This window comes from Rhinopithecus bieti, unplaced genomic scaffold, assembly GCF_001698545.2.
Source record: "Rhinopithecus bieti isolate Rb0 unplaced genomic scaffold, ASM169854v2 scaffold_54450, whole genome shotgun sequence".
NCBI lineage: Eukaryota > Metazoa > Chordata > Mammalia > Primates > Cercopithecidae > Rhinopithecus > Rhinopithecus bieti.
This window is the reverse complement of record NW_016821377.1, coordinates 951,438-973,669: the sequence shown is the minus strand read 5'-3', so window position 1 is coordinate 973,669 and position 22,232 is coordinate 951,438. Positions and strand designations below refer to the sequence as shown.

At 33.6% G+C, this 22,232-nt stretch overlaps 1 protein-coding gene across 1 annotated transcript in view; it reads right to left on the bottom strand.

The window, feature by feature from the left end:
* Positions 1 to 4,418: 4,418 nt before the first annotated feature.
* Positions 4,419 to 22,232, bottom strand: part of LOC108520819 (neurobeachin-like) — a gene marked incomplete at its 3' end in the record, with an annotated part of 416,387 nt that continues 398,573 nt past the window's right edge. Inside the window, 2 exon segments of the mRNA XM_017860362.1 lie at positions 4,419 to 4,585; positions 7,481 to 7,589. Of these exon segments, the coding sequence (XP_017715851.1) occupies positions 4,419 to 4,585; positions 7,481 to 7,589 (276 nt within the window).

Below are 22,232 nucleotides of genomic sequence, written 5' to 3'. Positions count from 1 at the left end.
GAGTGAGCCATGGGCTGAGAAGATGCATGGCAGGATGTGAGGTCAGATGTAACAGTGAAACAAAAGAGATCAAAAGAACAGAGTTCATAGAGGACTGTCAAATACAGTTTAGAAGTTCGGTAAGATGAACTCCAAACAAAAAATTGACCGTCATTCTACTATGGAAGAATATTTTTCAGTTACTCCTAAGTATGACATAAATATTCTTACATGCACAATTGTATTAATCCCATTGGATTAGCCTGCAAAATATGGCCACACATTTTTCTTGCATTTGCAAGTTGAGAGCATTATTCTGTAGTAGAAACATACACTGTATAATATAAAGAAGTTGATAATGTATATAAAAACCAAATCTGTAACATTCACAGAATAACAGCATTCAAAAGCAACTTTTGCTGTTAAAACATTTTCTTGTCTTTTTGAGGAACCTGTGAGTCCAGTTAGAATATATAAATTTTTCTATGTAAAATGTTACTGGATTTGTAAACAACTGTTTTAGGTGGTTGCTGGCTCTAACACTTTGGTTTCATGCAGGGATAAGTACTTTTTGGCATTTAATAAAGATAAATAAAATATAAAATTATTCCCAATGAACTAGTTTATTTTTTATTATTCCATGATAGGTATTGTCACTGACAAAAAAAGGGCATACACAAAGTATTTATTCATTAATTTGTTCACAAATTTTTTGGTACCTACTACGCATCAGGGCTTATTCTGGGTGCTAGGGATACAATTATGGATAAAAGAGCAAAAAATCTATTCCATTATGAAGCTTACATGCTATTGGAAAACAAAACAATAAAAATAATATTTAAGTATAATATATGAAATTTAAGTATCAAAGTAATAGATGTTGAAAAGCAGGGAAATACAATATAAAATATTTAAAGGAAGAAGTACAATTTTAGACAGAGTGGCTAGAGAAGGATTTTTTTTTTTTTTTGAGATGGTATCATTTGGAATTAATGCCTGAAAAAAATGTAAAAGTTTGCGAAAGTATTCTAAACAGAGCAAACATGACGTGCAAGAAAGAAGCCAGGGTGACCATGACAAAAAGAACCAAGAGGAGAGTACTGGGAGAGAGGTTAAAGAGTTAACAGAGACTAAACCATGTAGGGCCTAATAAGTCACTATGAGATCTTACTTTCCTCCTCAGTGAATGGTAAACCTCTGCAGCAAGTGTTCAAAAGAACTTTCTGCAATGATGGAAAGGTTCTGTGATATCTACTATGTTAGCCAACAGCCACATGTAGCTACTGAGTACTTAAAATTTGGCTAGTGCAACTGAGGCATCAAAATTTTAATTAAATTTAATTATAATCAATTAAATTTGAATAGCCACACATGACTAGTGGTTACAGTCTGGCATAGTACAGCTGTGGAGATTTCTAAGCACAGGAGCAGAGGGATTTACATTTTAACAAGAGTCACCCAGGCTATTGTGCTGAGAATGGACTTTAGGAGGACAGGGGAAAAATATAAAAAGAAAGACTATATATCATGCTGGTACAATAAGTCAAGTGAAATATAAAAATAAGACTATATATCATGCTGTTACAATAAGTCAAGTGAGAATGATATGGCTTGGACTAAGGTGATCCAAAGGAATGGTGAGAAGCAGTCAAAGCTGGATATGTTTTGTGGCAGTGTCAGTAAGATTTGCTGAAGGGCTCAGTGTGGGATGTGTAAACAGTAGTCAAGGACAGAGCAACATTTATGGTCCTGGGAACAGTAAGAATGGAGTTGCCTTTGGCTTAGATGGAGAAAAATATAAGAGAAACTGGTTTGGAAGAAAATATTAGAAGCTCAGTTTTCATATGTTAGGTGTGAGATGACTATTAGATAATCAAGTAGAAGACAACAAGTGGACAGATGAATATACAGACCTGGAGATGGAAGAGATCTGGACTTGCAATAATAAATTTTGGAGTTATCAATATACTAGTAGTATTTTTAATTCATGGGACTAGATAAAATTGTCTAGAGAGTGAATAAGACAGAAAAGAGAAGAGGTCCAATGATATTAGCTGAGCCCTATTAGTTAATCCAATACTAAGGAGGATTAAACAGAACAAAGCCTATGCTTAAAGGTTTAAGAGTTCAGTGACACAGTTAGTAAGTGATCATAAAAATATTGTGGGTTTTTTTTCCAGATAGTTGGCAGAAATTAATGTGCAGGAAAGAAGACACCTGCTCTTCTGAGGGCTCAGGCTATGCTTTCTGTCAGTCTAACGAGATGTCAGAAAGGTTGTTGACCAGCTAGCACAGGACGCATCTGACATGATACCACATGACTGCTACTATGGAGGTCACTGTCCTTTAGCTGTATTCTAATTACATAAGGAAATAATTAAAACCCAAACCATGTACTGCTTTATACAGCTAAGGCAATATCCTGAATCATACCAGCTGCGTTACTAGCAATATAATGTTACAGTCCTGACTACATATAAGTAAGTATTAAGAGATAAACCCAATTCAGATAACACAAAAGGGAGACAAGGTCTGTAGATGGTAAAACGCTCAGGTTATTGTTAGTGTGTGTAATGGTTAAATTTTATGTCAACTTGGCTAGGCTATAATGCCCAGTTGTTTGGTCAAACATTAGTCTAACTGTTGCTGTGGAGGTATTTTGTAGATATGATTAACATCTAGAGTCAGTTAACTTTAAGTAAAGGATATTACCCTCAAGAATGTGGGAAAGGCTCATCCAATCAACCAAAGGCCTTAGCAAAAGCTGAGGTTTCCTGGAGAAGAAGAAATGCTGCCTCAAGACTGTAACACAGAAATCTTGCCTGAGTTCCTAGCCTGCCAGCCTGTCCTACAGATTTCAGACTTACCAGCTCCCATGATCTCATGAACAAATTCCTTAAATTTATTTAATGAATATAAATATCTCTGGAGCATCCTGACTGATACAATCTGCCTCTATTTGTAAAAGCAGTGTGATACTGTGTAAGTTTTATTTAACCTCTTTCAGCTTCAGGTTCTTCCTGGTAAAATGGAGAATACCTCAATGTCACCCTTAATAAAGATGTTCAAGGATAAAGGAAATAATCCATGTAAAGTTCTTAGTATGGTACCTAGCACATAACAAATAATAAATGTTAGAGGTCACGGGTTATTGCTATTATTATGATAAATATTAAGTGTTGACTATTTTAAAGACATATGTTATAATTTTACCTTAAATCCAAAATAATAAAGTTTGTAAAAATCTATCTTACACTCATAATTCCACGAAGTTGGTTAAATACCATCCTACTCATATTCTAGGTGTTTTTCTCTAACTAACAGTTTTTTTTTGAGACAAAGTCTCATTCTGTCACCCCGGCTGGAGTTCTGTGGCACAATCTCGGCTCACTGCAACCTCCGCCTCCTGGGTTCAAGCAATTCTTGTTCTTCAGCCTCCTGAGTAGCTAGGATTACAGGCGCCTACCACCATGCCTGGCTAATTTTTGTAAATTAGTAGAGACGGAGTTTCACCATGTTGGCCAGGTTTGGTCTCAAACTCCTGACCTCAGGTGATCCACCCGCCTCGGCCTCCCAAAGTGCTGGGATTACAGGCGTGAGCCACTGCACCCGGTCAACAGAATCATTTTTACCAACGCTCTTCTTAGTAGTGTCCTGTTTACATGTCACCAGCCAACTCTGTCAAACAGAGATTTAATAAACTCTGCCAAACAGAGATTTAATAAAAACACTTAGTGGGGTCAAATAAAATAAAAACTTAAAAGGAAGAACATCAGCTATCTAAATATACTGACCTGTTTCACTACTAGTTTTCCAGAAAACTTCATTGTACAGATAACAACAAGAAGAACAACAAAAACAATTGTATGTCCACAAAACTTTAGGGAGAACATTTGTGATTTTAAACAACCACATTTTAGTTTTAGTTGTACTACATTATCATAAACAATCATATTTGAGATGAAAATCTTCCCTTGGTAAGACTGAATAGAAAATTACGAAAGAAAACTTTTTAAAAGAACACATTACTTCTCCGTAGTATATGCTTACATATGCTTCTGTATAAAAAAGAATGATACAACTTTAATAAATAGGAAGAGTTGACTCTAAAAGATTCTTTTTTAAAAAGAGTCACTTCTTATACCTAAACATCCGTGTTACATATGAGAGACAGTAGACTAAAATACTTGCCTAACCGTATTTTGTATTATGTTGCACATTATAAAGTAGACATAACTTCCACTGTAGCTACTATAAAAAGTTTAGATTTTCCCTTAAACTCTTCTGATGAAGAATTATTAAAGATTTCAGGAAAATTTCAAGTACTTTTTTTATATTTTAAATTATATTTTTAAATGACTTTTAAATTTGTAGCCTTTTTTTATTACCATTATAATTAACCTATGAATTGTTATTTGCTCGAATTTATTATAACTCACCTATGAGAAACTGCTCCCCAAGCACCATGTTTATTTGTGAGAATATTGAGAATCTTCTGTTTCAGCTGATTTGCTGTTACGTGGTCTCGATGTTTTGCAGCACTGATCAGATGGTCACACATCTTTTCTTCCTCTCTTCTATCAGCAGCATACTGGGCACACTGTGACTATAAAGAAATACAAACGATGCATAATAATAAACTTTTTACTGCATATAAGTAAGGATGATATACATCTAAGTTAAAGGGTAACAGGAATTCAATTTTTTAAAACTCAAATAATGTAATCTTTTGATATTTTGTTCTAAAGAATACATATTGTCACCTTTCGAATATAAAAAGTGCTCTTTCTAAAGTATATGTAAAATAATTTGAATAATATTGAAGTAATTAAAGACTTACGGTTTCTTCCAATTCTGAGAATCTAATTTTTATGTATTTTAGAAGCACAAATATTTACTATAAATGTAAACCTACTTGTTTATCAAGCCAATACAGTATATCTCACTTATAATAAGAGGCATGTTGCTGATAATTATATAAGAATCAAAAATGTGTCATTTAATTCATAGTTTTCCATTTCATGAATGGTAATGTGATATAGAAGAAAATGTAGTCATTTAGGAATTCAGTAGACCTGGATTTTAATTCACAAAATATGCAAACTCCATATATTTTCATGTACTCAGTTTCATATTTGTAAATGAGGAGCTGACACAAGATTTTTTTCTACGATCTCTCCACATTCTTAAAATGTAATATGTTCAGTTTCATGAGAACTACTACCTTATTCTTACCTGCCTTTTCCCATAATTATCAGTTGTCATGTCAGCTATCTGACATGTATTCATTCTTACATTTGTTAGCAACACTGCTGATCAATGGATCATTTTTTGTATTAAAAATATTTCATGTAAATATGAAGAGGAACATTTAATTGTAAACTTGGTTCTTTTATTGTAGTTTTATAAAGAAAACTACAATAAGTGCAGAGTGGTGTGACTATAACTTTTAACATTAATAAACTTGTAATACAAGTAATATAACTAGGAAGAAAAAAGTCTCATACATCTGATAAAATAAATACAACTAGTTCACATTCATCATTACTATGCAAAAATCCATTTCATGGAAGGTACTTGAACATATTCCTCCCATTTATCTATTGATATACACTACTACCACAAGTAATCTCTTCTGGAGAAATAACCCTACAGTAATCTAAGAAGGATTAATTCATTTTCCAATTTATCTTTTTGTACAGGGAATCACCAATTAGTACAATGATCTGCCTCAGTAATGAGCTTAATATTTCATTAGCTCACTGGAGAGTAAAATTAAATTTTCATTTTTCTTCCTTAACAATTACAGTAGCTAACTAAAAAAACTTAACTGTGAAGTACCCATCTAAAATCAAATATACTTTTCTTCCTAATTATAGGCTGATATGTGATATAGAAAAATTCCTCAAAAAGTTCTAGCAAAATGTCCTGACTTGTAAAATCTTTTACAATGTAAAAGGGATATCTTTGTGTAAACCACACACACATCAACAGCTCTAACCCAAAAAGAAGAGACAGAAACATTCAGGTTAAAAAAATAAGGTACAGTCATCAAATAACATTGGCATACAATCAAAATTAGATTTACATTAATATTATATTTTATGTATATAAAAACCTAAAAAACACTAAGTCTTCATGTCTCCTCAGAAACCTCTTATCACCTTGGGAGTTAACCCACAATGAGGGTAATCTCATTCCTAAGAGTGAAAAATCGGTGTGTGTTGCGTGGGGGATACAAATATTGTTATTTCAGTACGTAAAACACAAATGTATGTAGTAAGTGCAAAAACAGATGCGCGGCCTATGGGTGGTATTATAAAATTTCTTTGGGATGAGAGGCCAATTAGGCAAAATGTCTAAAAGGACTCCTTAGGGAATTGATAACAACAACAAAAACGGTTGAGAAACTGCCTTGGCCTAATGTCATCTTGGTTAAACGTGTTAAGGCTCATAACTAATATCCAACCACTTGAAAATTTACTTTAAATGTTTCCACATAACAAATATTGATCTGCTTATATCCCCACAAAATATCTTGATTTTCTTAGTGGAAGTACAGAGACTCAAAACTGATCCTGCAGGGAATCAGTTGAGATTCCAAATCTTATTTACTACTACGAAACTTCACTTTGATAGACACTTAAAGATCACTACACTTCTATCAAAGTTTAAAATATCTGATATCTTTTCCAGAATATGGTTGTTGCAATTTCACAAGACAAGTGCCTGCTTGTCTCGTGCCTCTTCTGACCGAATGAAGCAGAGGTCATGTATTTGAAAGCAACAGCGGCTATTTTCCTGTCTCATGCTTTTCAGCTAGCTAGGTCAGAGATCACTAGACACAGTCTATCAACGTGTATGACTCACAGAGCTGCTTTACTGAGATAAAAACCTCATCAAAACTAGAATTGTGGGCTCTGATTTCTAGCTACACCATACTCGTTAGCCTGTTGTATCAGGAGAATAAATTGGTGGGCCATTTATTACTTTCAAGTCCAACGTAAGCCAAACACTAGGGCACATAAATATTTCTGGAACCTATTTTGTCTTGTAAATGGAATAAACTGAAATAATAAATAACTGTTATATATAAAACATAGAAATTGAAAGATTTTTTTAAATGTTATATGAGTTTATTCATATAACTGTATCATATACTCATATCGACCTATGGTGTGTAAATATCTGCTAGCTTAAAATAACTAAAATTGTTGCATTATAAATTATTTTTTGCATTTACTCTTGAGTAGGTTAGAATAACTTCAGTCTACCAAATGGTTAGGCATATATAGGGCGGAAGGAATGTTTTCATGCTGTAAATGGGGTGAAAATAAATGAGTACTCTGTGTTTGACATTTACTAAAGCTTTTAAAAAACAGAAACAGAAATGCCTTCAGTGAAATTTTCCTTTTAAAAAACATTCTTATGTAAGGTCACAGATAGGTGATTTTTGGCTTATAACAGAAATGCAGAATTTAGTCTACTCCCAAAACCTTACCTCAAACTCTGCATGTTTATGTACATCTTCGGCTCTCTGTCTGTTCAAAATAAACTCAGCTTCATTTGCAACACGAACTATATGGTCCTTCATAGCATGGCACAGTAATCTAAAAAGAAAAATACCTTTAGAAATATTATTCTTAATAGCTTTGGTTAGTCCAATTTTTTTCAATAATCAGATTGTAGTATTTCAAATATATATGTTTTAGATAAAGCTAGATATAAAATTAATATATTTTAAATTATGATTCAATAAAATGTGAAATATAGGAAAGATGTCATAAAAAACTGTTGCCCACCAATTCCTCTGCTTCAAATAGTGTGTCTTGTGAATCAGCAATTCAGTTAATTCAATTAAGATAGGGGTTAATAGGTTACTTAAAAACAAAAAATTTTGGTTGGAGTGTTTTAAAATGGTTATGCAACAGAACTCACCATCCTAGAGGTAATTTTTCATAGATAAGTTTGATGACCACACTTTAGGAAATCAATAGACTAGATTCTTACTTTATTTTTTTTTTTTTACATTGTACCTCAATAAAAGTTTTAATAATATAGGATACCCAGTTAAATTTGAATTTCAGATAAACCATGTAGATCCTTACTTTAAATAATGCAGAATGATAGGGCTAAATGACATCTAAAATTCTTTTAAATGCTGAGATTCCAAATTCTAATATGGAACTACAGTTAAAGTTCAACCACAGAACCGAATTATTTAACTACAGAAGTTACTTATTTAGAAGATTCGCATTATTTTTAAAATGTGTAGTAACACTTACAGTGAAAAGCCTCTCACTATGTCCTCTAGTCGCCAAATTTTCAACCTCAACAGATACCCACTGTTATGCCTGGGTGTGTTTCAGAGACTTCTAAAATATACAAATAAAATACAAATACATTCTTTTCCCTCACTTCCTAACACTGGTAATTATTAGTACGTTATACAGTCTGTTCTTTACCCAGCTTTTCTCACATGGCAATGTATCTTGGATATCTTTTCACATGTACACACAGCGAGCTTCTTCTAACTTCTTTTGTAACACGTGCAGAGACTACTTCCAAAGATGGCTGCAACAACATTTCTCATCCCACATGCTCTTTTGCCCTGTGACTTTGTCATTAAAAATGGAGACTTTTTCTACTCCTTGTTGATCTGGGCTTGCCCTGTGACTTCCTGTAAACCACAGAATACAGCAGAAGTGATGCTATGCGACTCCTCAGGCTAGGACATAAGATGCCAGGCAGCTTTTGATATTTTTTGAACTCTCTTCTGGACTCTGTTGCTCCCCTGAGAGAAGCCTACATGACATGGAGCACGTTGAAGAGCACAGAGGTGCTCGGGCTCTCAGGCCTAGATGAGGTCTCAGCCCAAAGTAAGTCACATTCAGGACAATGCAGACCCAGACAACTCCACATGGAGCCAGAGAGAACTGCTTAGCTGACCCCAGGCAATGAGAATCATGAGAAAGAAAAAAACTGATTACTGGTTTAAGCCACATGATGATGATGATGATGATGGAGGAGATGGAGGAGGAGGAAGAGGAGGAAGAGGAGGGCAAGATAATATTGATTGTAACAATTAATATCATTTTGTTTTTCACTGTGTCAATTAAAAACAATGATTTGACCTTTTTTAGTCTTCCTCAATTTTTTTTTTTGGCAAAAAGTAATTACTGTATGTTAAAAAAAAAAACACAAATAATATTTAAAAAGCTGCCCTCAAGTCTGTCTGGGCTTTCCTTAAAGGGCAAGCTTAAGAAGTAGTTTCAGTTCCTTTATCTATGTCCTTTTTAAATTTCACTCTAATCCTTATATTCCTTCATTGTACAGTTTTTCTTTCTGGGGATTAATCAGAAGTACTATTTCAATAATAGCATGACTTATTTTCACTGCTCATTAATGAAATATATCAACTTTTTTTGCTCAAGTTTTCATAAATATAAGTCAGATGGGAATAGGTTTAACTTTGTTTTAATTTCTGTACTTACTAAATACTGAGTCCTAGCAATTCATTCTATATTCTTCACTATATCATGTCTACCTGTGGCAAACTGTCTTCTTTACTGACACATAAATAGAAGCAGAAGAAACAAAATATCATTATATATTCTGATATTTCTAATTTACTGTTCAAATATAATTTTAAAAGCCTACATATGTCTTTGAGGTGAGCGTGACTATATTGGATTTATTTGTTCTTTCTAATATCACGGTTGAATTACAAAACATGAAGTTTTAATCTTTCCACCAAATTACTTGCAATATCTTTGCGGCATCTTCCATAAAAACCAACAGGTGAATGGTTCCTTTATTTTAGGGTGTTAATGTAAATACTGAGCAACACTGAATTCATGATAGTTCTCAATAGAAATCTGTCTAAAATCTATGTCTGCTCGGACATAGATTTAACCACTCCTTGATGAGATTGAGGTTAAATAACTACTCTGTCACTCTAGGACCAGTGGGAATGGTTCTGACAGTATGACAGCAGCACCAGTAAAATCTTGCATAGCAGCAGGATAGGTGCACATATTTCCTAGAAGCATGGAGCAGTAATCTCTCCAATCTCTTCAGGGGGATATAGGCACATTCAAATGGGAAAGTTGTCTAGTTTTCCATCTAAAAGTTAACCACAACACAAATTATTAAAAGAATACAAAGGTTATGGAAATCTGTTAGGCATGATGATATTTAGGAAAAAAGATAAAAACTCCTCTGTAAATGATGTTGGAGGGCAAACAAACATACAGTTTTAATCACTGAGGGAAATAGAAAATTAAGCTAAAAAAGAAAATCATGTAAACTTTGATTATTAACTTTTGATCATATTATCAACCTACATTTTGTAGAGAGGCTTCAAAAGAGAGAAGAGATGTGGTATTAGAATATTCCGTTCAATGGCTTTGTCTAGTGCATGCTGAAGGCTGAAGAAAGCCAGGAAGAAATCTAATATGTGCCAATTAGTGCAGATCACAAAACTTAAATAGATTAACAGGAGACAGCAGGAAGGGAAGGGCACATGGTCTGGCTGGTTAATACATATCATTCCCAGGAGCAAAGCAGTGGATTAGCAAAGCAAAGAGGCATGGCAGTGGGGGCAGAGGCTTTGTAACAAGACTCCTGCCCTCAGACCCACCAAAGAAATTGTATCAGTTTTCCAAAGTCTGTTCCCCTATCTTGGGCACTTATGAGTTCTGCCAACTGATCTATGCTGTTTTATTTACACGAGGAGAAGGTATCTTTCTATGACTCTTGCCACCATTCTGAATGACCCCATTACCCACATGGAAAACACTGATCACAGCAGCTCACAATTCTTTGGTTAACTCGAAAGATCTTCAAGTCTCCCTCACTTCAGTAAATAAATCCAATGGCCATAAGTAGCTTCATTTCACAAATCTTCATGCTTTAAGTCTACTCTCAGATCATGATCTATCCTTGCTGCTCTCTTTCCTCTTCTGCTTAAAAATTCACTCCCTTTTGCATCCATCTGGGATCCCACAATTCCATATTTTAACCACTCTCTTGCCAACACCTTCACTTAACTCCTGATCTACCTGCTGCATTGGAGTTAAAGATATGTAACCCTGGGTTAACACACTGGTCTCCTTCCTCAGTCTTACATCTAGGCTGCTAAGGAAAGTAACAAGATGAATTTTGACTGAGGATAAAATCTGTATTTCTTTTGACAGTCAAATTGTTTTAACTCAGGTTTTAAGAGCCTACACGAATGTCTTTACTATCCTAAGCTCACTTACTTAAAAAAATAGTATATGTAAATAAATAAATAAATAAATAAACCACTCGGCTGCACTTGGTGTTTATCAGTCTCTTGCTTCTTTAACAAATTATTTTATCTCAACTATGTATATATGCCAAAGCAATATGTTGTTCAGATTGCTTCTTTATGAGTTTTATAAATAAAGCTATAGACACTGTTTTTGAAATTAAAATAGTTCAAAATTCTCTTCTATTCCTAATTTGCTGAGAGTATTCTTTCTAATCATGAATGTTATTGACCTTTACTAGATGTCTGCACCTACTAAGATGATCATAAAGGTTTTCACTTTTAATGTGATAAATGAATGACATTTTTAGAAATTTTAAAATGATGAACAACTTCTGCATTCATGGGTTAAATTTCCCTCATCACCCTCTTCCAGTTTGCCCCACATATACATGTTATCTTTTTATACACAGTTGAATTGAGTTCTGCTAATATTTTAATTAGAACTTACAGATCTATATTCATAAGGGAGACTGGCGTGTGATTTTCCCTTCTCCCACACATCTTGTTTGCTCTTATAATTAAGATTACACAGGCCTCAATGAACACTCTGGATCATTCCCTGTCTCTGATCTCTAGGAGTTTGTGTAAGTTTGGAACAGTGTTTTACTTGAACATTTGGTAGACTATCTTGTAAACTATTTGGGCTTAGAGTTTTCTCTACAGGAAGAAATTTTACTGACTAACTTTCATACTTAAAGAACTATTGAGGGTTTTGTTTCTTCTTATTCAGTTATAGGAAGTTGTATATCTTCTAGGAAATTGCTCATTTCATTTAAATTTGTAATTTTAATGGTATAATGTTTTGATAGAAGTCTCATTTTCTTTTCTAATTAGTTTTGGCTATAATTCTGTCTCCTTTTCATTCTGTGTGTTCACTATTTATGTTGTTTTATTTTGTTTTTAATCGTAGAAGAGTTTGCTCGTTTATTATCAGTTAATGAATAAACATTTATCTTTGTTAATCTTCTCCACTGTATCTTATTTTTCTATTTCACTGATTTCTGTTAGATTTCATTATTATCAGCTTTCTTCTACTTTGTGAAAGGGTTCTGTTATGTTCCTAACTTGGATTTTTTTTTTTTTTTTTTTTTTTTTTCGTTTGGGGTTTTTTTTTTTTTTTTTTTTTTTTGCAGTTAGAGATTTAGTTCATTAATTTTAGGCTTTTCTCTCAAGTAATAAGCTTTTATGCAAACAGATTTATCTTCAAGTTTCATTTTCCTTACATTCTACAAGTTGTTGCATTTAGTATATCTATTATTGTTTAGTCTAAATACTTTTTATGTTTCTTTGAAATATAAGTTATTTAAATGTTCAAAATTCTTCAGCAGTAATGAGAATATTTTAATATAATTTTTTGTTCTCACCTTCAAATTTAAATTTACACTGGTCAGATATCATGGTATTTATAACACTAATTCTTAAAATCTGATAAGACTTGTGTTGTGATCTAGCTATGTCAGCAGTTCCCAACCTTTTCGGCACCAGGGACTAGTTTCGTGGAAGACAATTTTTCCGCGGGCCAAAGTGGATGGAAAGGGATGGTTTCGAGATGATTCAAGCACATTACATTTATTGTACTTTATTCCTATTATTATTACATTGTAATACATAATGAAATAATTATACAACTCACCATAATGTAGAATCAGTGGGAGCCCTGAGCTTGTTTTCCTGTGACTAGACGTTCCCCTCTGGGGGTGATGGGAGATGGTGACAGATTATCAGCCATTAGATTCTCATAAGGAGCATGTAACCTATATCCCTTGCATGCACAGTTCACAATAGCATCCATGCTCCTATGAGAATCTAATGCTGCCACTGAACTGACAGGAGGTGGAGCTCAGGCAGTGATGCCAGCAATGGGAAGAGGCTATAAATATAGATGAAGCTTGGCTCACTTGCTAGTCATTCATCTGCTGCTGTGCTGCCTGGTTCCTAACAGGCTAAGGACTGGTACTAGTCTGTGGCCCAGGGATTGGCGACCCCTGAATCATGTGATCAGATTTTACACATGTTACCTGTTTGCTTGAGAATAATATGTACTCTCTATGATTGGGTGAAAAGTTCTATATATCAATAAGATCAAATGCTGATTATGTTATTCAAATCCTGTATATATTCACTGAATTTTTTTGTCTGCTGGATATTTTGATAACTGAGATAGGAGTGTTGAAATCTTCCATAAAGATGGCAGATTTGTCATTTTCTTCCTGATGTTTCATCACTTTTTGCTTTACACATTTTGAGGTTATTTATTTGACATACATGAATTTAGGATGGTAGCATCTTAAGAAACTTCAACTTTTCTTAACCATATGACTTAGTTTTTCACTAACAATTTTTGCCTTGAAATATTTTTTAAAATATCAATATAGCTATGTCAGCTTAATTTTTTGATTAGTGCCCAGTACATGTTTTTCTACCCTTTTACCTTCAACATTCTTCTGGCTTTGGGTATGCCTTTAGTAAATGGAACTCACCTGGAGTTTTAATCCTATCTGAGAAATTTGGTTTTTAACTGGAAATCATAGTCCTTTTATATTTATTGTGCTTATTGATATATAATGTATTTAATTCTAGCCCAATGCTTTAAAAATCTTCCATTGGTTCCAGTTTTTTAATGCTTTTTATTGGGGTAGGGAGGGGTTGGTGATAGAAAATTTAGTTTTGATTCCATCTTTTTTACTCCCTACTGATTGGAAATGTATTTATTCTATTCTTTCCATTGCTATGCTTGGGCTTTTACCAGGTATAGTTAACTTAAATAAGTATGAAGTTAAATAATATCATAAGCTTCTTCTACAACAATATTATGTAATAATCCCTTCTAACTTACAAGCTATTGCCCAGTATTGTCGAGTTCAAACTCACATATTACATATCATTGCCCTTTATAAATACAATTTCTATGTAGATGTACACACATTTACCAATTAATTTGCATACTTTTATCCTTGTATAGTTTTGTCATTATGAGATTTTCTTATTTTATCCTGACATGCATACATTGTAAGTTTCTTAGTTGCTGTGCTCTCAGGGATAAACTATCTAAAATTATGGTTATCTCTAAATGTTCATTTCATGCTAATTTTAAAAGTATTTTAAAATTGAGATGTATTTCACATAACAAAATCCTCGCCATTTAAAATGTACACTTTAGTGGTTTTAGTATACTCACTATCTTGTGCAACCATGAACTATGTGAGTCTAGATCCTTTTATCATTCTGCAAAATCCTCATACTTATTAGTAGTCTCAATTTCCTCTTCCTCTATTCTTCTGGTAAGTACTATTCTGCATTCTGTTTCTATGGATTTTCCTATTCTAGACATTTCATTTAAATGGAATCATACAATATGCGTCTAGCTTCTTTCAGGTAGCATAATATTTTCCAGGTTCATCCATGTCAAGTATCAGTACCTTATTCCTTTTTATTGGTGAACAATATTCTGTTTTATGCATATATCACAGTTTACCAGCTCACCAGTTGACGAACATTTGGGTTGTTTCCACTTACAGGCAATTAGGAATTATGCTATTATGAATAGTTTTTTGTGAACATATGTTTTCAATTTTCTTGAGGATGTAGCTACAGATGAAATTGCTGGGTCATATGGTAACTCTATGTTTAACTTGTTGACTAACAGCCAAACTGTTTTCCACAGTGGCTGTACTACTTTACATTCTCACCAACAAAGTGTGAGGTCCAATTTCTGTGAAGCCTGGTCAACACTTGTTACTGTCTGTTTTAAACATTATAGCCATTCTAATGAATATGAAGTGGTATCTTAATTGCAGTTTTGATTTGCATTTCTGAGAATCTTTTCATGTGCTCATTGGCCATCTGTATATCTTCTTTGGAGAAACATCTACTTATATCTTCTACTCATTTTTAAATTGGGTCATTTGTCTTTTTATTATTGAGTTGCAAGGATTACTTTTATATTCTGGAGATTAGACTCTTTTTGATTTGCAAACACTGATTTCAATTCTGCTGTTGTATTTTCACTATCTTGTAAATGAATGTCTTTTGACACACACAAGTTTTAAATTTTGATGACTATCAATTTACTTTTTTTTTTACTTGTCCTTTTGGTGTCATATCTATGAAAACCATTGTGTAATTCAAGGTCATGAAGATTTTTAACTATGTTTCCTTCTAATAGTTATAGTTCTCACATTTGGGTCTTTCATGAATTTTGAATTAATTTTTTCATAGGGTGTGAGGTTGGAGATTAGATTTATTCTTTGACCTGTTGATATCCAGTTGTTCCAGCACCATTGTTGAAATGACTGTCCTTTCAACAATGGTAAGGACAGTCATTTTGAAAAGTCTTGGCAACTTTGTTGAAAATAAATTGACCATAAGTATATGGGTTTCTTAGTGGACTCTCAATTCTATTAAATTTGTCTGTAAGACTATCTTTATTTAGTACCACACTGTTTTGATCACTGTAGCTTTGTATTAAGTTTTGAAATTAAGAAGTATACGTCCTCCAAATTTATTCTTTTAATATAGGTTTGGTTATCCTATGTCTCTTGCAATTCCATATTATTTTAGAATCAACTTCTCCATTTCTGAAAAAAGACAGCTAAAATTTTGATAGAATGCACTGACATTATATATAAATTTGAAAAGTACTGTTATCTTAAAATTATTAACTTTTCCAATCCATTAAAACCTGGGAGGTATTTCCATTTATTTATATCCTCTTTCATTCCTTTCAACAATGTTTGAAAGAAATTCAACAACGTTGTGGTTTTTGATGGATNCTATGTCTCTTGCAATTCCATATTATTTTAGAATCAACTTCTCCATTTCTGAAAAAAGACAGCTAAAATTTTGATAGAATGCACTGACATTATATATAAATTTGAAAAGTACTGTTATCTTAAAATTATTAACTTTTCCAATCCATTAAAACCTGGGAGGTATTTCCATTTATTTATATCCTCTTTCATTCCTTTCAACAATGTTTGAAAGAAATTCAACAACGTTGTGGTTTTTGATGGATAAGTGTTGACATTTTTTGACTAAATTTATTCTTTTTTTTAAAAAAAATTTAATTGTAATAAAATACATATAATACAAAATTTACAGTTTTTAATTGTACAGTTCAGTGGTACTAAACACATTTACATTGTTTTGCTACTATCACTAATAACTATTCACAGAACTTGTTTCATTTTGTAAAATCTAAATTCTTTACCTATTAAGAAATATTAATAATTCCCCATTACCTGCTCCTCCATCCTCAGCCCCTGGCCACCATCATCCCACTTTGTCTCTGTGAGTTTCACTACTCTAGGTACCTCATATAAGTGGAATCATGTGGTATTTGTCCTTCTATTACTGGCTTATTTTATTTAGCATCCATGTTGTAGAATGTGTTAGAATTTCATTCCTTTTGAAGGCTGAATAATATTCCATTGTATGTATAAAGAGCTCTGTTTATAGTTCACTTGTCAATGGGCATTTTGGTTGCTTTAACCTTTTAAGTACTGCAAATAATGCAGCTACGAACATATGTGTACATATACTACTTAGAGTCCCTACTTTTAAATCTTTTGGGAACATAAGTAGCAGTGGAATAGCTGGATGATAATGGCAATTCTATTTTTAAATTTCTTAGGATCTGCGACACTGTTTTCCATAGTGACTACTCCAATTTACCATGCCAGCAACAATGCACAAGTGTTTCAGTTTCTCCATGTCCTTACTAACACTCATTATTTTCTAATTTTTTGATAGTGCCTAATATGGTTCGGATCTGTGTTCCCACCCAAATTGTATGTCAAAGTGTAATTTCCAATGATGGAGGTGGGGCTTGGTGGGAAGTGACTGGATCATGGTGGTGGTTTCTCATGAATGGTTTAGAAACATCCCCTTGCTGCTGTTCTCATGATAGAGTGTGAAATCTCACGAAATTTGGTTGTTAAAAGTGTGTAACACCTCCCCTCTCTCTCTTGCTCCTGCTTCTGCCATGTAAGACAATGCCTACCCCCACTTCACCTTCCACCATGATTGTTTGTTTCCTGAGGCCTCCCAGAAGCCAAGCAGATGTCAGCATCATGCTTCCTTTACAGCCTGCAGAAGACTCTTTTCTTTATAAATTACCCAGTCTCAGGTATTTCTTTACAGCAATGTAAGAATACAGTACTACAGTGCCTATCCAAATGGTTATCCAGTGGTATCTCATAGTAGTTTTGATTTGCATTTCCATAATGACTACTGATGTTGAGCATTACTTAATAATATTATTATATTTTATTATTTTTGACTTTATTGTTAATGGAACCATTTTCTTAATTTTATTTTCAGATGGTTCATTGCTAGTGTATAGAAATGCAATTGATCTTTGTATATTGATCTCATATCCTGCCATTTTGCTGAACCTGTTTATTAGCGCTAACGATCCTTTTTTTGGTAGTTTAAGGTTTGCTATAAGTCCTATCTTCTACAAATAGAGAGTTTCTTCATTTTCAACTTAGACAGTTTTTATTTTGTTTTCTTAATTAACTGCCCTAGCTAGAACCTCCAGTATAATGTTGAGTAGAACTAGTATTAGTGGGCATTGTTGTCTTCTTCCCTTAGGGTGAATACATTCAGTCTTTCGTAAATAAGCATGACTTCATTGTGGGGTTCTTTGTTTTGTTTTGCAAATCTCACTTATCAGATTGAAAAAGCTTCCTTCCACTCCTAATATGTTGAGTATTTTTATCATTAAACAGTATTAAATTTTGCCAAATGATTTTTGTATCTATTAAGGTATCTCCCAGTCACTTCAGCAATATAGTGTATTATGTTGACTGATTTTCACGTGTTAAACCAACTATAAATTCCTGGAATAAATTCCATTTAATCAGGGTATATAGTCCTTTCTCATGTATTGCTGAAGTAGATCTGCCAGTATTTTGTTCAGGATTTTGCATCCATAGTCATAAGATTTGTAGTTTTATTAACCTTTATTTAATAGCATTGTAGACACTGGTCTGTTACTTTTCAGATGGCTTTATCTGGGTTTGGTATCATTCAGGGTAATACTCGCCTCATAAAACGAGTTAGTGTTTCATCCTCTTCTACATTTTGGGAGAGTTTGAGAAGGACTGCTGTTGACTCTCTTCCGTCTCAAATGTTTGATAGCATTAACAGGGAAAACATCTGGTAATCAATTTTTCTTTGTTGGAAGTTTTGCTAAATTACTAACTTAAACTCCTTACTGTTACAGCAATACTCAGATTTTCTATTTCATATTCAGTCACTTTTAGTTTAGTGTTAGTTATGTTTCCAGAAAATTTTCCATTTCATATAGGTTTTCTAGTATTGACACACAATGGTTTATAGTAAGTATTCTCTTATAATCTTTATTCTTTCATTAAGGTCATTAATAATGTTCCTACTTTCATTCCTGATTTTAGTAATTTGAGTCTTCTTTCTTTTTATTCTAGCTAAAGTTTTTCCAATTTTGTTGGTCTTTTTAAAGGATCAACTTTTGGTTTTATTAATCTCTATTACTTTCAAATTTTCTGCTTTAATTATACTTTAATTGCTATTTTTTCCTTCCTTCAGTCTGTTTTGGAAATAATTTCCTCCTCTTATTCTAGTTTGTCCCGTTGGGAGGGTGGGAGGTTATGTTAATGTTTTCTTATTTCCCCTTTTTAAAAGTAGTTACTTATAGCTATGAATTTCCTTCTGAGCCCTACTTTATTATTATTATTATTTTTTTTGAGATGGAGTCTCACTCTGTCGCCCAGACTGGAGTGCAGTGGCTGGATCTCAGCTCACTGCAAGCTCCGCCTCCCGGGTTCACGCCATTCTCCTGCCTCAGCCTCCCGAGTAGCTGGGACTACAGACACCCGCCACCTCCCCGGCTAGTTTTTTGTATTTTTTTAGTAGAGACGGGGTTTCACTTTGTTAGCCAGGATGGTCTCAATCTCCTGACCTCGTGATCCGCCCGTCTCGGCCTCCCAAAGTGCTGGGATTACAGGCTTGAGCCACCGCGCCCGGCCCTGAGCCCTACTTTAAATGCATCCTATGAGTTTTGATTTTTTTTTCATTCTCTTCAAAGTATCATATAATTTCTCTCGTAATGTATCCTTTAATCCATTGGTTATTTAGGAGTTTCCTGTTTAACTTCCACACATTTGTGAATCTTTCAAATTTCCTTCTCTTACTGATTTCAAATTCTAATCCATTGTGGTTGGAGAAGATAAAATGTATGCTTTCAACCTTTTTAAGTTTATTGAGAATTGTTTTTTGGCCAAATATGATCCGTCCTACAGAATATTTCATGTGCACTTGTGAAGAACATGTGCCTGCTACTGTTAAATGATATATTCTATAGATGGTTGGGAGGTCTAAGTGGTGTATACTGTTGTTTCAGTCTAGGCATTCTATCCATTATTCAAAGTGGGATACTAAAGTCTCCAAGTAACATATTTGAATTATTTATTTCTCCCTTTAGTTCTGTTTGTTTTTGCTTAATGTATTTTAGGGGTCTCTTGTTAAGTGCATATAATTTTTAAAACTATGATGTCTTATTGATGGATTTGCATAATTAACATTATATAATGTCTTTGTCACTGTAATGATTTTTGTATTAAAATACAGTTTGTCTGATATTAGCATAGTCATCCCTTCTTTTGAGTTCTATTTGTATGGAATATGTTTTAAAATCATTTTTCTGTCAACCTATTTGTGTCTATTAATCTGTGTCCTGTAGACAGCTTACAGTTGAATCCTTTTTATAAAATCCACTCTTCAAATCTCAGTGTTTTAATTGGAAAGTTCATTTCACTTACATTTAGTGCAATCACCAATTTATTGATAAGAAAGGACTTCTGTCATTTTCTATTTGTTTTCTATATGTCCTATTTATTTCTTCTTCCATTTCTTGCCTTCTTTTGTACTAAGTAAATATTTTTTAGTGTAGCATTTTCTTTCCCTTGTTATTTCTTTTAACTTTTAGGTTCAAGGGTACATGGGCATATTTGTTACATGGGCAAACTACATGTCACACAGGTTTGGTGTATAGATAATTTTGTCACCCACTATACTAATAAGCATAGCAGCTGATAGGTACATTTTCTGATCCTCTCCCTTATCCCACCCTCTACCCTCATGCAGGCCCCAGGGTCTGTTATTTACCTCCTAGTATCATGTGTTCTCATTGTTTAGTTCCCACTTATAAGAGATAATATGCAGTAATTGGTTTTCTGTTCCTGTGTTAATCTGGTTAGGATAATGGCCTCCAGCTCTATCCATGTTGTTGCAAAGGACATGGTTTCATTCTTTTTCTTAAGGCTTCATAATATTCACTGGTGTATATGTACCATATTTTCTTAACCCAGTCTACCACTGATGGACATTTAGGTTGATTTCATGTCTCTGCTATTGTGAATGATGCCACAATGAACATTTGCATGCATGTATCTTAATGGTAGAACAATTTATATTCCTTTGGGTATATACCCAGTAATGGGATTGCTGGGTCAAATGGTAATTCTGTTTTAAGCTCTTTAAGGAAGTGCCACATTACTTTCCACAATAGCTGAAATAATTTACACCCCCACCAGTAGTATATAAGCACATCTCTTTGACTAGTGGAACATATGTTTAAAATTTAATATCTGTGTTTAGAAAGTTCTGGTCAATGCATCCTCAAGCAGAGTTTCTATCAACTTGGTTTTTTTGCTGTGTGTGGGTCATACGTTTTAATTTGTCTCCTTGCAATGATGTTTTGAGTATTATAATATGGCAACTCTTAAAATCTCATTCTCTCTCTTCCATAGGATTTGTTGGTGTTGTTTTCGTTATCTGATGAGTGATTTTTCTTAACTAATTTTGTATGGTTTATATTCTTTGTCATGTGTGGTCACTGAAGTCTGTATTTCATTACTTTAGTGGTCAACTAATAGTTGAATAGAGATTTCCTTAAATTCCTGGAAAGAAAAAACCACCCAGATTTTCCTAAGGAACTCTGTGTAGGGACAGCCCTTCAATAATCAACCAGGCAGGTTTCAACTGTACCTTAGCATTCACTTCCTGTTTCCATATTGTCGCAAGGCCAGCAGAAGGTGAAAGCTTAAGGCCTTCTTAAGTCTGTCCAGAGGACACACATAGCCCCCGGCATGTGAATGACCTTTTAGAATTCCATAAATACGTTAGAGCTTTTCAAAGCCCTTATGTACCCATTGCCAAGCTGTTCCTCTCAAACTTTTGGTTAAGGCACTATTTGCCATTAATATATGTGTGTAATTAATCTACATAGATGTTTCCTGACTTATGATGAAGTTGTGTCCTAATAAACCTATCACAAGTCAAAATACTGTAAGTTAAAATATATTAAATACACCTAACCTATCTAACCTAAGAAGTGAAATATCTCGATAATGAAATTTATAATACATCGATGAAACAAATCAAAGAGAACATCAAAAAATGGAAGGATATTCCATGTTCCTGGATTGGAAGAATCAACAGTGTTAAAATCACCATACTATCCAAAGCAATCTACAGATTCAATGCAGTACCCATCAAAATACCAATGACATTCTTCACAGAAATAGAAAAAAACAATGCTCAAATTTATATGGAATCACCAAAGGCCCAGAATAGCCAAAGCTATCCTAAGTAAAAATAACAAAACTGGAGAAATCTTCTGACTTCAAATTATATCACAGAGCTATAGTAACCAAAACAGCACATTACTGGCATAAAAACAGACACATAGACCAATCAAACAGAATAGAGAACTCAGAAACAAATCCACACACCTACAGTGAACTCATTTTTGACAAAGGTGCCAAAGAACATACACTGGGGAAAAGATAATCTCTTTAATAAATGGTGTGGGAGGGCAACCCGCTCAGGTCCCCTTCCACACTGTGGAAGCTTTGTTCTTTTGCTCTTTGCAATAAATCTTGCTGCTTCTCCAAAATAAATAAATAAATAAATA